Source organism: Saccopteryx bilineata, chromosome 7 (genome assembly GCF_036850765.1).
Source record: "Saccopteryx bilineata isolate mSacBil1 chromosome 7, mSacBil1_pri_phased_curated, whole genome shotgun sequence".
Taxonomy (NCBI): Eukaryota; Metazoa; Chordata; class Mammalia; order Chiroptera; family Emballonuridae; genus Saccopteryx; species Saccopteryx bilineata.
This window is the reverse complement of record NC_089496.1, coordinates 24,769,939-24,787,604: the sequence shown is the minus strand read 5'-3', so window position 1 is coordinate 24,787,604 and position 17,666 is coordinate 24,769,939. Positions and strand designations below refer to the sequence as shown.

Here is a 17,666-nt window from a genome sequence, read left to right as displayed (position 1 = left end):
AAAAAATAACAGCTAACATTCTATTTATTTAGTCAACAAATATTTACTAAGTGTTGTTATGTGCCAGACACTATTCTAGAGAGATGCTTGAGGGTAAAACAGAGAAAAAAACTAAAAAACTTTATCCCCAAAGAAGGTCCATTCTAATGAGGAAGACAAAATAATGAACACAATAAAAGAATAAAACATACTATGTATCAGATTATGATAAGTGCTAAGAAGAAAAATAAAAAAGGGAAGAAATAGGAAGAGGAAATGTCAAGAGAGTGTTTCAATTGAGAGAGAGGTCAGAGAAGAACTCTGAGGCAGATGTTAACTGGGAGAGGAGCTGAAGGAGAGAAGGCATGAGCCATGTCTGTATCTAAGAGAAGACTGTTCCAGGAAGCAATAACTGCAAAGGGAGCAGTGAGCCAGTATGAATATGAGGAGCCAAAGTGAATATTGGCTAAAAAATAGTATATGATATCTGTAGTACTCCAGCCTGCTGGGAACTACCAGTGTCACATGGAAGAAACCTACTCAAGACACAAACTTATGTCAAGAGGAAGAGAGAGGGAGGCCTGCTAAGGGAGGCAAAGAGGACCTCCTGAATCTCCTTCTCCCTCAGCTTTTATATCAGAAGCAGAACAGAGGTAACAGGATTACAGGGAGGGAGGCCAGGTGATAAGGGGAAAGAATGACTATTGGCCATTTTACTGACATGGAGAAGAGGCTAATTTGGTCAGAACATTCTTTTCTTTTGCTAATTAACAAACACAAAGGAAGGGGCAATCCAGAACCTCTAGGCCAGTGGTCCCCAACCCCCCAGGCTGTGGACCATAGAGAAAGAATAAATAACTTACATTATTTCCGTTTTATTTATATTTAAGTCTGAACGATGTTTTATTTTTAAAAAATGACCAGATTCCCTCTGTTCCATCCATCTAAGACTCACTCTTGACGCTTGTCTCGGTCACGTGATGCATTTATCCATCCCACCCTAAAGACCAGTCCCTGAAAATATTTTCTGACGTTAAACTGGTTCGTGGCCCAAAAAAGGTTGGGAACCACTGCTCTAGGCTAATTTTCTAAAGCCCCTTCATGTTCACATGCGTTCCTTTGTGTCTGCACAAAGGTCACTCACTCACACTTTCTTGGTGTTTGCATCTAAAAGACATTCACTCGGGGTTTTTACAGTAACTAAAGTTCCCCAATCCAAAGATTAAATAGGTGATTCCCTACAGATATCAGTGATCACAGAGGTCTTACAGGCCATTGTTAAGACTCTGGCTTTACACTGAGTGACTTATGGAATGTTGGCAGCTTTGTCTAATAGAATGACATTATCTCTAGATATAGACATATATTTCAGTGGCATTACTTGGGCAACTATTTAGAGAGTAGACCATTGAGGGTAAGGGTGGAAGCAGAAAAGAGGCCATTTTAATAGTTAAGATGAGACATGATGGTGGCCAATACCAGTGTGACAGGAGTGAAAGGTGGGGAGGGGTGAGATAGGTGGTGAGATTCTTAATATATTTTGATAATAGAGATAATAGGATTCTCTGAGTGGTCAGATGTAGAATGGAAAAGAAAGGGAAAAATCAAGATAATCCCAATAATTTGGGCCTTAATAACTGGAAGAAGGAATATGCTATTTCTTGAGATTGAAAAGATTGGGATGGGGGAATCTCAAGTTTGAGATGTCTGTTAAACATTCATTTGAAAGTGTAATCTGGTCTTTAGGAGAGAAGCCAAAATTTAAGGAGAGAGCCACAAAAACAGGTGAGACCAACCAGGGTAAATATTAAAGAGAAGAGAATAAATGATTAAATGTTGGAGCATTCCTAAATTAGGAAGATGAGAAGAAATTAACAAAGGAAAATGAGCTTGCTATGATGAGGGTTGTTGGGCAGGTAAAACATATTATGCTCACTTTGTTAAATATGGCGCTGCCCACATGGAAACCCATCGCCCAGGTGATTACTTGGGATGGGCGTGATTTATTAATGTGTGTTGGGGGCGGGCTGTGGGCAGGCAGGATCCTTGTAGCCTGGAGCTTGGTTTTAGGACTAAGCCTTTCCCACCCTTTTTGATGTGGGGTGGTGCACACTCATGAGGAATCCCATTATGCCTTAGATAAGTGACTTTGTATCAGAGACTTCCTTATTTGTATATTGGATTAAAGGTTTTGATTTCTACACTAACAAATGGGGACAGACCTGGAGCTTGCTCTCTCTCGGTTCCTGAGATTAGCATTAGAGAGGAGAGCAGAGAAGGGTCATGTGGAGGAGGCCAGGAGAAGCAGCCAAGATGGCAGAGTGCTGAGGGAAAAGCCAGTTTGTGCAGAGTTTGTGCAGGGAGAAGGAAGGAGATGGGGAACGGAAATGAATAAGTCTGGTGAGCTAGAAATTTTTGATTCTAGAAAAACTCGGATAAGTCAATAGCTTTATGAGCACTGAATGAGTGGGTTTTGGAGCCCAGTGTGTGTTTTTACTTGACAGCCAGGTGCAAGCTAGGATTAAAGATGATGGCCTCCCAGTTCATGGCTCCATTGTTTCATTACCATCTGTCCGAATCCAGTGCAAACCTGCATGGACCAGGCGGCTGTGATAGTGGCCGCGACAATTGGCTTAACAAGGGTTAAAAGAGATGCTGTTAGATAACAACTTCTGAGCATGTATGTGTGCCAGTCACTGTGCTTAACACATGTTTACAATGCCTCTCTCACTTTATATTATGTGTCTATTCTTTCCTTCTCTCTTTCTAGTTGGACCAAATAAATGGTAGGGGGTAACAAGTATTCATTCCATCAGCAAATATTTATTAACAACCATGGGCCAGGCACTCTTTTGATTGCGAGGGTTCGCAGGAGTGAAGAAAATCAACTTTCTTATTTCTTACTATGTTTACACTTTATCACTATATAAATTATTCTTTCCAGTTGAGTTTTTTGTAACATAAAAAGTAGTTTGCATATTTTTCTATCTAATTATATTGATCACACATTTTATCATATTTGGTTTTGAAAGCAAGTTTCTTTTGTATCTGTTGCTAGTTTATTACATGAATACCATTTTCTCTTAACCTATTAGCTTAGTCTTAAAGTATAGGTGACTTATGGACATTCAAATATATTCTATCAGTCACTTTCTTCCCCAGAACAGCTTGTTGGGCAGATAAAATGTATTATGCTCACTTTGTTAAAGATGGAGGCTGTCGCCCAGGTGATATTAATGTGTGTTGGGGGCAGACAGGATCATTGTAGCTTGGGGCTTGGTTTTGGGATTAAGCCTTTCCCACCCTTTTTTGATGTAGGGTGGTACAATCCAATCATGCCTCAGAGGTGACTTTGTATTAGAGACTTCCCTACTTTGTATATTGGATTAGAGGTTGTGAAGCTACAGTATAAAGTGGGGGCAAAACCGGAGTTTGCGCTCTTGGTTCCTGAAATTAGCATGAGAGAGCAGAGAAAGTAGAGCCAGCAGCAAAAGGAGGCCACGTGGAGTAGGCCAGGAGAAGCAGCCAAGATGGCGGAGTGCTGAGTGAGATGCCAGTTTGTGTAGAGTTTGTATCTGGGATAAGGAAGGAGATGGGGAACTGAGGAGAATAAGGCTGGTGAGCTAGAAACCTTTGATTCTAGGAAACTCGGATAAATCAGTAGCTTTGTGAGCACTGAGTGTGATTGGGTTTTGGAGCCCAGTGTGTATTTTTACTTGCCCGCCGAGTGTAAGCTAGGATTAAAGACTATGGCCCACCAGTTTTTGGCTCCGTTGTTTCTTTACCGACTGTCCGAATCCAATGCGAACCTGCATGAGCTAGGCTGCTCTGATGGTAGCCTTAGCCCTGGCCGTGGCTTCTGGCTTTACACAGCTCCATTTCCATTTCTACTGAGCCAGTTGGGTTTTCAAGACGCTTGAAAAGAAGAGGGATAGTGGTAGTGCTAAGTAATTTGTTCATTCCGTGGACATTCACGAGATCCCACTTTTCAGGATCTTATTTGTTCTTAGCGCTGGGATACAATGGTGAATGACAGGTAAGTTCCCTGCTGGCATAGAGCTTATATAATAGTGAGAGGATCAGACAGGTAAAACAAAGCTAATAAACATAGTGACAGAAGACAAATGCTATAATGATTGTTTGAGAAACCATAAAGTCACAAGGAGGGGCTGGAATGTGGAGCAACATCATATAGACTGACCAGACATAGGGCCAGTGAAAGCAAAACTAAACCACCAGGAGATGGTGAAGCTCAGGAGATGAGCATTTTATGCAGGGAGACGGGCTAAGCAGAGGAAACAGCTTATGCAAAAGACCTGAGGTGGGAACAAACTTATTGTTGTAGGATAATAGGAAAAATAGTGCAACTTGAGCATAGTAAGACCAGGGAAAGCGATGGGATGAGGTCAGAAGGGGAGGCAGTGGTCTGATCACATAGAGTCCAAGTGAGTAACCTTGCATGGTAAAGAATTGAGTGAGGTGCTAATGGAGGATTTTAATGCTATTTTGAAGGATTTAGGTGGTATGATATGGTCTGATATGTAAAAAATACTTTGCTGTGTGGGGTTACGTGGAGAACAAAAATGGAAACTGGTATTTCAATAAGAATCTAATGGAATGGTACTTTAAGAATAGATAGAGGCCCTGGCTGGTTGGCTCAGCGGTAGAGCATCGGCCTGGCGTGCGGGGGACCCGGGTTCGATTCCCGGCCAGGGCACATAGGAGAGGCGCCCATTTGCTTCTCCACCCTCCCCCCTCCTTCCTCTCTGTCTCTCTCTTCCCCTCCCGCAGCCAAGGCTCCATTGGAGCAAAGATGGCCCGGGCACTGGGGATGGATGGCTCCTCGGCCTCTGCCCCAGGCGCTAGAGTGGCTCTGGTCTCGGCAGAGCGACGCCCCGGAGGGGCAGAGCATCGCCCCCTGGTGGGCAGAGCGTCGCCCCTGGTGGGCGTGCCGGGTGGATCCCAGTCGGGCGCATGCGGGAGTCTGTCTGACTGTCTCTCCCCTTTTCCAGCTTAAAAAAAAAAAAAAAAAAAAAAAAAAAAAAAGAATAGATAGAGTTGAACTTTATTTGTGGCTATGGATATAAATAGATAAATAAAAGCTAAAAATGTTATTGGGAGATAGAACTGACAGGATTGTTGATGGATTGGGTGATGAAGGATGGGAGGTGAAGAATGATTTCAAAGTTTTGGCTTGAAAATCTAAGTAGAGAGGAGGAATATGACTAAGACTTCAAATCAGGACAGATAATGTCTGAGATGTCTATTGACATCCAAGTGCATATGATAAGTAGATATAAGTATTTGTATGTGTATGAATGTGTGTGTATGTAAGGTTTATGTGAGTATATATACACTTGTAGTCACATAAAAAGAGTTCTCAAGGTTGATCCTTGAGTCACCGCAACCTTTAATGGGGCAGGCAGAGGAGAAAGGCTGATTGTTTAAGAAGTTGTCCCTCCCCCCTTCCTGTCAGGTTTAATTCTGTTCCTCAGTTCACATTGTTCCTTGGATTCCTCAAATGAGTGAGTCTTATGATATTTTTCTTTCTCTGCCTGGCTTATTTCACTTAACATAATAATAGGGGGAGGGAGCTGTTGAGAGGGGGGCAAGGGAGATGTTGAGGGGAATACGGGGGAGGGGGGATGCATTCGGGAGATACTAGAATCTATGTAAACACAATAAATTAAATAAAAAAACAAAATACTCATAAAAAAAAGTAATTGTCAACTAAGTAGGGGAAAACCAGAAAAATGTGGGATAAAGATTAAAAGAAAAGTATTTCAAGAATGAGGAAGTATTTGAAACTGTTAAGTATTGCTGAGAAGTTAGACAAAATGTAGATGGGAAGATGTGGTCTTCGGTAACCATAGGAAATGCTGCTTTGATGGCACGTATATTGAGAGGGCCAGTAAGATGTGGCACATCCTTGACAAGATCACTTCTTGTTCTTCCTCTTCTTTATATTGAAGTGGAATGTGGAAAAAAGAGAGATGAGGAAATGGAACACATAGTGAAGGCAACATTTCTGGTAAGTTTTATAGGAAAAGGAAGCAGTGGAATAGGGTCCTAACGGAAAAGAGATGTGAAGTCAGATGTGAATTTTAAGTTTGGAATGAAAAGAATCAGAGCTAGAAACATCAGAGCTAGATCACTCCAATTAGAAATTTTTAAATCCTGGGTGATGAAGAGTAAGAGATGGGCAGAGCTGATATTACAGAGGAGTGAGAGGAGTGAAGTCCTTGAGAAGGCAAGAGGAGAAAAGAGCCAGAGGAGTAGGCAAAGGGTTCACCTCTGATCAGGATAGGGCATGACTTCTATTGTAAGAGAAAACAGGATAGAGAGTTCAGGAGATTCAGTTGGCCAGCCGGAATAAGTCTCCCTTCTCTGACTTGGTTCGGTATAGCTAGTCCAAGACGCTGTACTCAGCTCTCCTCTGATATGGGCCTTTTGGTTTCCCCTCAGCTAATAGTCAATTAGAGGGGGGAAAATGGTGAGTCCTAGGAGATGTATGCCCCTTTAAAAATGCAGCTACTGCCTCTCCCTACACTCAGATGGCAGGTTTTCCCTCTCATGTGATTTAAGATACAAAAACTTTCACATAAAGCTAGAACAAATGAACATTGGGAGGGTTTATGACACTTTAGTAGGCAATCTAGAGCTGACATGAACATTTAGGGTTGAGTATACAAATGACAGTGTTTTTGCAATAAATATCTTGCAAGAAAGTATTTTTGCAAGAAAGGGTATCTTTATACTTGGCAAGGTCAAGATCCATTACTTTATTCTAAATATAACCCTGAGAATAAGGACTTTAGTATTTAACTCTCTCAATCCTCTAATCTGATTATCAACTTGGGCAGATGTCTCCCTTAGAGCATTATAGCAATATGTTTAAATTATAGCTACCTGTCTTTTCTTAATGATGAACTTTATGTTTGAGCGTAAACGAAATCCGAGATAGAACTATCCAGGAACTGAACTAAGGTCATGAGAACATATTGTATATAATAAGCTTGATTTTAATCCCCATTAATGTAAAAGGAAAGGATGTGTACACAGTAAGTGAGACCAGGGAATCCAATTCAGACAGCTTGTGATAGCTGTATAGCTTTGGCCAAGTCACTCTATCGAGAACTTAGCTTCCCCATTGGCAGAATGGGGAGGATAAAGTATCTCCCTTAAGTGGTTCTTGTGGGGGATTTAATGTACTAATAAGTGCAAAATACACTGCAAACTCTCAATACACATTACAGTGTGTCCGTAAAGTCCCAGTGCACTTTTGACCGGTCACAGAAAAGCAACAAAAGACAATAGAAATGTGAAATCTGCACCAAATAAAAGGAAAACCCTCCCAGTTTCTGTAGGATGATGTGGCAGCATGTGCGCATGCGCAGATGATGACATAACACCGTGTATACAGCGGAACAGCCCATGGCCATGCCAGTCAAGATGCGGATGGTACAGAAGAAAGTTCAGTGTGTTCTGTGGCTCACTAAATTCGAATCCGTGACCAAAGTGCAACATGAATATTGGCGCGTTTATAACAAAGCACCACCACATAGGAATAACATTACTCGGTGGAATAAGCAGTTGAAGGAAACCGGCAGTTTGGTGGAGAAACCCCGTTCTGGTAGGCCATCAGTCAGTGACGAGTCTGTAGAGATTATACGGGATAGCTACCTAAGGAGCCCTAAAGAATCTGTGCGTGAGCCCACATCAAACTGCACTGAATAGGTACAAAACTGGGAGAGTTTTCCTTTTATTTGGTGCAGATTTCACATTTCTATCATCTTTTGTTGCTTTCCTGTGACCGGTCAAAAGTGCACCATAACTTTATGGACACACTGTATATTCATATTATAGTGACAGCTATTGAGGTTTCCACATGGTACACAGGAATTAGGGGACATTGTCTCTTCTTTTCCCCATTCCTGACATGTCATTTTCCAGTGGACTGGTAACCCAGGCTAGATAGAATTCTGGGTAAGTGTTGAGGTTTCAATGTTCAGGAAAGGTTGGATTTAATAGTCCAAAATTTTTCCTGACCTTCTGGGTGCTCAACATAGTTAAATGCAACAACCTGGGCACGAGAAAAGATAGCCCGCATCCTAAGTAAGCATGACATTTGAAGGAACATGCATCTAAGAAGGAGAGAAAAGTAGTTCAGATATTCTGCTCTCTAGCACAGGCAATGCTTTGCTAGAACCACAGCTCCTAAAAGAACCAACCAAAGCAACTAGCTGATGAAGGAATGAGTCTGTGTCCCTCAGATGTTTGATATATTTGTGTGGATTGGCTTTTATGTTCAATCGAGCCCTTGCTTAAATTTCACTTATTTCCTCCTGTATGGTCCCATCAAACCTAATAATACATATTTTTAATATTAGACTAAGAACATTATATTGCAACTGGCTTATATCATGTTCATCTGTTTACCCTATTATTCTATGAGATTCCTAATGTACTTATTCACCCTTAATATCTAGCACAATGTTTGCCACATTTAAAATATTTAACCTGCTTCTTCTTTAAACAGGTGAATGAAAGAATGCCCTTGGAAAGAAACACACTATATACACTCCATCATCTCGTTCTTCCTAGGGAGAGGGAGAGTAATAAAATTAGACATACAGAACATCTCATCCTTTTATGTAGCACCAACTTATTATACAACAACACTCACAAATGCACTCTGAGTCGAACAGAGGGCTCATTAGAGTAAACATTTCCTGCCTTGCTCAACTTGCAAGAAAAATGCCTACTTGATGAAATAGTTACCTAAACTTTAACAAGACCCGCACGACCCCTAATCTCTCAGACAAGATTAACTGACTTTCTTAGGAGATAACTCCTTGTTGGTGCCAGCTGGATGCATTTCAGACTTTATTTTGACAGGGCTTAAACTAACAGACAGAAAGAACCTTTTTTAAAGGAGTTACCTATGTAACTCCTTAAGGGACTATGTTTTGTATAATATGGATCCCCAAATCATCAGGCTCGATGAACTCTCCTCATCCACTCATAAATTAGACATGCCACCTTTCTCTAAGTGTCTGAGAGAAAGAAGATCACCTGCCTCAATCCTTTCCTTACATTCATGGTTACCTTCCAAACCCAGGAGGCCCTCAGAGGATAGCACAACAAGCTAAAGCGTTGGGAATTCTACAAGTGAGTGTCTTCCAAATCAATATGAGCAGCCATTTTATCTTCCTAGACCTCCATCCTGTAACTCTGTCAAATAAAAATACTGGAACTAGTATTTAAAGTTCCCTTCACCATTCTAATTATAAGAACTCCATGTCTTATTTTACAGAACTCCAACCTATTTTGAGCCTCTGTCTTTAGCTGCAGCCACTCGAGCTGTCACTTGGTATTGCAATGACAAATCAATCTGGATGACTGTTCTTTCCAGTTCTCTCCACCCTTGCATTTCCTGTTGACTTTGGATAAAGGAATTGCTTTCTTCAGCTATGTTGTAACCTTTGGCTTAGACACTGGTTTAAGGGGATAGAAGTACAATGACATTCCTATGGAGGCTGATTGAGGTGCTGACATGGTTCCTTCTGCGTGGTCCAAAGGACAAATTCAATAACTTAAAGTAGTCCCAAGAAATTTAGATTTCCCCTTATATTGGAAGATATGTTTTCATGGATATAAAAATACTCAAGTGATTTGCAATGAGAAGACAAATTCCCCTTTTTATCATCTTGCTTGACAATCTCAAACTTCTAAGTACCCCACTAGTTTCATTCTTCTTTCTGTCCCTGCCCTGCCCTCACAGAGGTGTTAAAGGTGCACCCTACTTGGCATAGGATAAGGGAAGGAGACTAACATTTCTAGAATACCTCTAGACATGGATTTCAACCTGTGTCTACAGGCTCTGCACCATAGAGGGGTGAAAAGCCTAAATTTGGCCCCTTCCTATCCTTCCCCTTTCCCTTCATGTGCTTACAAAGCAGGCCTGAGTAGACTGAGTACTCTGCTCTGGCCTCAAAAACCCTGAAGCTCATTTCTCCAGAAGAGATTACCAGAGAGTGACGTCTGATTGTGTGACTCCTTTTAGGCAGAAGGGAGCTAAGTCACAGATCTTAGTCTCACAAGGACAGTCTGTGTGGTTCCGTTTCCTGATTGTGGCTGACGCCAAGGCCCAATGGGAACTGGGACACTAGCTGACCTGGGTGGGTTCTGCACCTGCGCCTGTGTGTGAGGCACTGAACCACATCTTGTTGAGTGCCTAGGCACTTCCCCTGTAATCCTCATAACACACTTCTAAGGTACAGTTATTATACCCATTTTACCAGTAAACTGAGACACAAAGAGTTTATAGAACTGGTCCGAACAAGCAGGGAAAAAAATCCAAGTCTCCTCTGAGTCTCAAGTCTATTTTCCTATCACATCATGCAATTTCCCAAAACAATCTGCCCTAATTCAAAACATTCCTCATTTTACGTGAAACAAGACATGATCAAAAAAATGCCAGCAGCTAAGAACAAACAACAGAAGTGACAATAGTCAATGCTGAATGACAAGTTTAACTCAGTCAGTCCAATAATTTTAGTCCATTTGGAAGATACAATTATATTCAGAAGAATGGAAATTGGTAAGTTTGAAGTTGAATTAGTTTTTCTCCTGAACATGATCCTGGCTAAATATTTGTTAAGAATTTTCCTCCCATAGTAATATTTGGGAGGTACTGGGAGAGTCTAATGTGATTCGCCTGTGAATGTGTCTTTCTGAAACCAGCTGGCTGTCTCAGTGTTTGGTGTGTGAGAGCCAGCTTATGCTGGCTCTGACGAACTGATTGCTGAAATTGGCCACAATGGAAGCATGTGCACCATGGAAATCAGTAAACTATACAAACCAGCCCCATTCTTCTTCCTGGAGAGCTGGTTGTTAAACATCTATCCTGTGTCTCTGTTATTCTTAATCATAGCTATCTGGGAATCTGACAGCATAGATGACACTGAGTATTTCCAGACTGAGTTAGTTTTCCTAGGAATATGATTCTAGGCCACGACATCAGGATAATTGGAAACTGACACCAAGAGGCTACGGTGTGCAAAATATCCCAGACTATTAATCCACTGAGCATAGGAATTCTCAGACACTTGAACGAGATATCCTGTAAATTCCCTTCCATATACTAAGGAGATGTCATGAATAATTATTCTCTTGAAAATATTAAATAGAACAAGAGGAAAAGGAGGAGGAAGAGAAGTCATATTCAAGAGAAATCATTAAAATATTCTACAAAGTATCTAATATTTCACATAAAATCCCAGAGTAGATAATTTGTTTTGTATACATATGAAGTTAGACTCGGGTTAAAATGCCAAAGGAGCAATAGACTTTAGTAGATGCCTGACATTGTGTGGGGAGGGGCTAATCTGGTCAGAGTCTCAGGATCTCCCAGAAGCACCTCTCTTTGGACTTTTGTGTTCCTGCTCAAAAAACATGGCTACAACTCTTACACATGCCTGATGGGAGTGAAAAAATATCAATAGTATAATCATTTTTGGAAAACTGTTTGACAGTTTCTAATCTTTCTAAATATTTTCTCCAAGAGTAATAAAAGTTGTGTTTTTTTCATAACTATACCAAATTAGAAACAACACAAATCTCTAGTAACAGGATATTTGTGCTATGTTCCTAAGCTGGAAGTTTCCTTGGCGTTTAAAAGAAACAAGCTATACACCAAGTGGGTGCGCCTCTAAAACAGTAGTGGAGGGAAGGAAGTTCAAGGCAGTCCTTACTTTCTGCCTTTATTTGCGTGAGCTTCAAGAACAGGTAATAGCAATCTACGGTAATGTCAACGGTGGTCGCCCCTGGCCCAAGGATGGAGGGATTGTCTAGAAAAAGGGTATGATGGGACGTTCCGGAGTTATGGAATGTTCGGATTCTTGATTGGAGTGATGATTACAAGGGCATACACCAGAATTTTTCAACCACGGGTCCTCCAAAGAGTTAAGCACCCTGAATATTTCTGGTGGGCCATCACCTGTCCTCAGACCTGCGGTTGAAAAACCGGTATACAGAGTTGTGAAAAATTCTTGAAATTGTACACTTAAGACCTATTATAGGCCTTTTATTAAATGTAAAGTGGACCTTGACTGACATGTATGTACATACGTATAAATGTAAATAAGTCCACATATCCTTAGATTTCTAATCTAATTAAAGGGCATATTACAGTGAGTCTCAGTACAACGAATGTCACACTTTGTCTTTTCAATATGTGGAATTCATGCTTTCAAAACGTAGATTGAGACTTCAGGGGGATGCTACATTTTGGAACCTTACGCAGTCACTTCCCTTTAGTTTGCCAATTTCCCATCACTGACACAGAATGTCCCATTCGGTCACCCCGCTGGCCGCAAGAGAAAGTTGGAGCGGCAGGTTCAACTCGGAGGGGAATTCCTGTCCCTCGCACACACTTTTCAGGGCCGGGACAGCGGCGGGATGGGGCCTGCGGGCGTGAATCAGCCTCCCCGCCCCGCCCCGCCCGGGGTCGGAGGGCGCCGGCGCACATAAAGTGGACACCCTCCGCCGGCACCCAGGCCGCCTGCAGGCTGGGCTCAGTGCGCTCTGCCCGGGCCCGCGCCTTCCGGGGACCCTCGTGCCACGGGCGCTCCAGCCGGGACACCATGGACCCTCTTCGCCCCCTGGGGCTGTGGCTTCTGCAGTTGCTCGTGATGGGAACCGCGCTGGGCAATGCTGCTCTGGAGCCGCCAGGTACCGCCCCGCGCAGGACCCCCTTTCCGGGCAGGCTGGCTCCCGGCCCGGCTGCGAGGGCGCCAGCAGCCCCGCTCTTTCGCGCCGTCCCGGGCGCTGCAGGCGGTCGGAGGGGGCACTCGCGTCCCGCTGTGCGCGCTCCCTCGGCGGAGGCCCCTCCGACCCCGGGAAGCTCTCCCTCCCGGGACAGGGCTGACCTCTCTCCCGACCCCCCTGCCCCTCCTGCAGGAAACAACGCGGAGATCTGCCTCCTGCCCCCGGAGGTCGGGCCCTGCCGCGCGCGGGTCCCCAGTTTTTACTACTCCAGGTACACCCAGAGCTGTCGCCAGTTCATGTACGGGGGCTGCGAGGGCAACGCCAACAACTTCGAGACGCGGGAGGCCTGCGAGGAGGCGTGCTGGCGCATCGAGAGTGAGTTGTGCGCGCGCCCAGAGCCCGCCGCTCCCGGCCCGGACTGGCTGTAACTAACTTTCCAGATCCCTTTGTCTGTGGACGGTGGTGGTAGCTTGAACGGTCTCAGATACTAAGTAAGGCTCACTGGGTTTCAGTTTCCCCGAAAGTCATCCCAAGTTTGCAACGCGTTTTCTGTCTCCTCACGGGCATGATGGACAATTCCGTGCCTGTGTAGACTCAAGGAAAGATGTCACCTTAGGGCAAAATAATGCAAGGAATAATATAATGTGTTAGGTGCGACATAAGTGCTTTCCTGCATGGATCATCAATTCTAAACTTATGGGATTGACGCCTCTTGGAGAACACCCTTTTCTGAAACACTTTTAGTGGATGTTCTTATTTAACTGTGATTTAACTCATGATAACCTTACCTTTGTCCACTCATAAGCAACCATGTTTTTGTTAGTATAGGGATATAATGGAGGTTCACAATACTGTTTTCTGTCTTATTTTAATTGTGTTCATCACACCTGCTAAGTCCTGTAACGGAACATTGGGCTTTACCATTCAAGGAACTGTGCTGGGGAAAAATACATATTCCTATGAATAACTTACGTAACTTCATGTGTAGAAACAATCAGAACACCCTGACAGGACAGAGTCTACTGAATTTTAAAAATCACAGCTCAGTCAGGTCTGGGACACTGTTAAAAAACAAAACTAAACTAAACTAAATAACTGGATTAATGGACAGATTGGGGGATTTACTATCCCAGCACGAAATATGATTCATATCTGCCACCCCACTCCTCCCTTATTTCTGAAAATGCAGTAAAGTTTGGAAACCAATACTAACAAAGCCAATTTTTGAATTGCTTTTTGTCCTCTTTTTCCTAGAAGTTCCCAAAATTTGCCGTTTGGAAGTCAGTGAGGGGCAGTGTGGGGAGCCCCGAGGAGATTATTTCTTCAATCTGAGTTCCATGGCGTGTGAAAAGTTCATGTCTGGTGGGTGCCACCGCAGTGGGAACCAGTTCCCGGATGAAGCTACTTGCAGGAGCTTCTGTGCACCAAAGAAACGTAAATGCTATTTTTAAGGTGTTCCTATTTCATTTCTTTATGAAGACTTTAAGGTGAAAAAAAAATCAATTTGATATGAAATTCACATGGCTTGCGTGGTTGTGATTTTATATATAATATGACATCAATCTTCACACTACTGCTCTGAGAGGGAATATCATTGTTTCCATTTTCACCTATGAGAATACAAGCCAAGAGAAGTTAATGACCTGCCAACTTCTCAGGGTTGGGAAGCCACAAAGCCATGATTCAAGTTTTTGCTTCCTCCTCTGCATTGTTTCCTTAGATCTATTTTTCATCTATTCAATTTGCACACAAAATTATAGTAAATATTTGTTAATGAAGTCCCTGACTTCAGGTTTACATGGATTCAGTTGTATACATGGAAGAGTGAAATGTATAGACTTAAGATAGTGAAACTTTAAAATTTCTAAAGTTTATGTTTTGATTCCCGTATCCTTTAGAATTGCAAACTGCAGAGCATAAAGAGATCTTTATCCCTCTTTTCTCTCCTCCCTACTTCTTATCTGTTCTTCCCCCCCCCTTATACATAGTCCCTAAAATGGTGGGTTTCTTGGGCACTATTTAATATTTGTAGAGAGAGACATGTGCAGGCATTTTCCCTAGGCATGGCAGAGTACATACACATAGATAAATAAATTCCTCAAAGGAAAATTTGACTTGGCAAATTTGATAAAGCTCTACAGCAATAATAATAATAAAGTGTTGAATATGCAAAGTCTTTCATGAGGAGATGGTTGTTGCTGGTGTTGTCTTAAATTGTTTGTGTAAAAATAACTGTTTCAGTGGCTACCTGGGAATTAGATACATGTATTCTTGATTAGAAATGGAAGGAGAGCTGATAAACACATTGAAAACTGCCGACACCAGAAAGTTTACAAAGCCTGTCATATATTATCACTTGAAGTGTAGCCCATTTTTACTTGATCATATCTGTTTTTTAGGTTTAATTTCTTTCCACCTTCAAATGACACAAGGACATAGCTGCAGAAGAAATTCTGTTTAGATTATAAAAATTTAGACTTAACAAAATATCCCAAGTAAAGCTGTCTTGAAATTTGAGGCACACTTTTTAAATGGTTGAACATGATATTTTAGATTTAGCACAAAGCCGAATTTTCTTCACTTACTTTCGTAACCACCACAGTTTATTAATTCTGGTATTACTGTATTTCTAACTTTATTTTCTTTTTTTGGTAAAGGTCCATCATATTGCTACAGTCCAAAAGATGAGGGGCTATGCTCTGCTAACGTAACTCGCTATCATTTTAATCCAAGACACAAAACCTGTGAGACCTTCACCTATACTGGCTGTGGAGGGAACGACAATAACTTCGTTAGCATGAAGGATTGCAAACGCGCTTGCGTGAAAGGTAGTGACTCTTGCTACCCAGTTTTTAAACTAACTTTAGAAATAATTCAAAAGCAAAATTATATTTTATGTATCTATTTTGCTAATAGCATGTTTCCATTTCTAGACTACTTCTACATGAACAGTACTTTAGTACTGATCAGTTTTGTAAAAATGCATATTCTAGCTGGCTATGATCAACAGTTGCTATATTCTTATGTTTTAAAGGTAGAATGGTATTAACTGAATGGATAGTGAGTAAAACTGATTTTATGATCGTTAAAAACAAGATGAGGTCAGTTTGTAAGCATATTGGGAATGGTGATTTATAGTGAACCTACAAAGTGATGTGATGTTTATTTTTATTTTCTTGACTTTAGCTTTGAGGAGGAAAATAAATAAGAAGATGCCAAAGCTTTTCTTTCCTGATAGAAGACTGAAACTTCGGAAGAATCAATTTTAACCCGGGTTGTTGTTTTTTTTTGAATGTCATCATGCCTTATGATTATATCTGAAGAATAATGTGATAAAATGAGTAAATGAATTATCAGTGATTTATTCACTAGTTTTTATTGATCAAAGTTACATTTTAAAAAGTTTCTCCACGTTTTATACATAACTAGCTGCTACTCAAATGTGAATCTGTTATTTTTTAATTTACCATGTAACTGGTTTTTTTATGGGGTTGAATTCTTGTTCTGCATAAGATAAAGATATGACTCACCCAGTTCTTGGGGTTGTTCTTTCGATTTCAGATGATGATAGGAACTGAAAAACAAAAGATAATGTAATCATGTTCTTTTAACCCATGTGATTATAAAAAGGACCAGCAAATATATTTTAGTTTGCATTTAAAAGTTGGATTATATTTTACTTCCCAGGTGACAAACTTGCAGATTTACCAACAGTTTAAAAAATATTATAAGTGCTATTATGTAAACACTGCTACCTTACTTTCATTTTTGTTGTCTTTTAAAAGATAATAAATTTGTGACTGAATTAAAAATAGTAAATTTATCAAAGCCAGAAATGTTCTCAGGGGAAATTTTCTCTGTCTTTCTTTATCTATCTATCTCTCTATCATCTATCTATCATCTATTTTTCCATCTATTCACTCATCCCCACTCATATGTATATATTTGTGTATAGATATAGATAGATGGCTATGAATAGTTTCCCTGTTATTACACTATTTCCTAAGACATATGGATTGGGGACCACTAAAGTTAAAATTTTCCAACTGTTCAAGGTGTTTATTTACATTACACCATAGACTATGTATAAATTTGATCATTTAAATCCCACTAATAAATTATTCTTGATAAATATGTTTATTTCAGTTAAGCAGTTTTCTCTTTCTCTGAAATAAAAAAGATTTTTTTTAAATCCTACATGTTCTGGGCAAGATTAATATGTTTCAAAATATGCCCTTGATGTAGCAGAATTATAAATGCATCAGCTCTTTGCTTGAGCAGTCACTCTTTTAAAAATCTATCCCAAAGGTATTGCATCAAAAATATAAAATGCTATGTGCCTGAAGACATTCATTGTTTTTTTTTTTAGAATAACTGAAAACTGGAAACAAACCAGATGCTCATCAATAGGGGATTAGTTGAAGAAACTATGGTTGAGAAATGAGTAAAATAGATCTCTATAGATACCATTTGATCCTCAGAATACGTGTTAAAGAACAGGGTTTAGAACAATATGTGTAAGTACACACACACAAATCACAGAAGATAAAAAGATAATAAAAATGGTTGCCCATAGAGGGAACAGAGGACTAGACAGATATGGAGATAAAATTTATGTGAATGTACCTTGCAAGTCTTTATCTTAGAACATGTAATTATTTTACATAATTAAAAACCAAAAATAAAGTGAATAAAAGCATTCCTTCTAAAATTGGGAACAAATGAAAATAATTAAGCCCAAATGAACATCAATAGTAGCACACCACAAAGGGAATACAATCATTTTCAGTGACTTTTAAAACCAGTATTTTGACTATATACTTTTAAGGGGATATACTCTTAAGGGTCAAGTAAATTCTGAAGGAATCTGAAAATGCATTTAGTAGCCATTTTGAAACTATCATATATAAAATACT

The 17,666-nt window shown here is 40.7% G+C and overlaps 1 protein-coding gene across 1 annotated transcript; it reads left to right on the top strand.

The window, feature by feature from the left end:
* The first annotated feature begins 12,493 nt into the window (after positions 1 to 12,493).
* Positions 12,494 to 16,886, top strand: TFPI2 (tissue factor pathway inhibitor 2). Its single transcript, XM_066239962.1, has 5 exons — positions 12,494 to 12,714; positions 12,943 to 13,125; positions 14,005 to 14,184; positions 15,408 to 15,578; positions 15,937 to 16,886. Exons 1-5 carry the CDS (start codon positions 12,627 to 12,629, stop codon positions 16,017 to 16,019), a joined length of 705 nt encoding a protein of 234 aa, XP_066096059.1. The 5' UTR covers positions 12,494 to 12,626; the 3' UTR covers positions 16,020 to 16,886.
* The last annotated feature ends 780 nt before the right edge of the window (positions 16,887 to 17,666 follow it).

What these genes read in the sequence shown, in the direction of transcription:
- TFPI2 (XM_066239962.1), top strand. Translation starts at nt 12,627, where the DNA reads ATGGACCCTCTTCGCCCCCTGGGGCTGTGGCTTCTGCAGTTGCTCGTG. An exon ending in GGCGTGCTGGCGCATCGAGA is followed by an intron (nt 13,126 to 14,004) that starts GTGAGTTGTGCG and finishes TCTTTTTCCTAG; the next exon opens with AAGTTCCCAAAATTTGCCGT. An exon ending in CTTCTGTGCACCAAAGAAAC is followed by an intron (nt 14,185 to 15,407) that starts GTAAATGCTATT and finishes TTTTTGGTAAAG; the next exon opens with GTCCATCATATTGCTACAGT.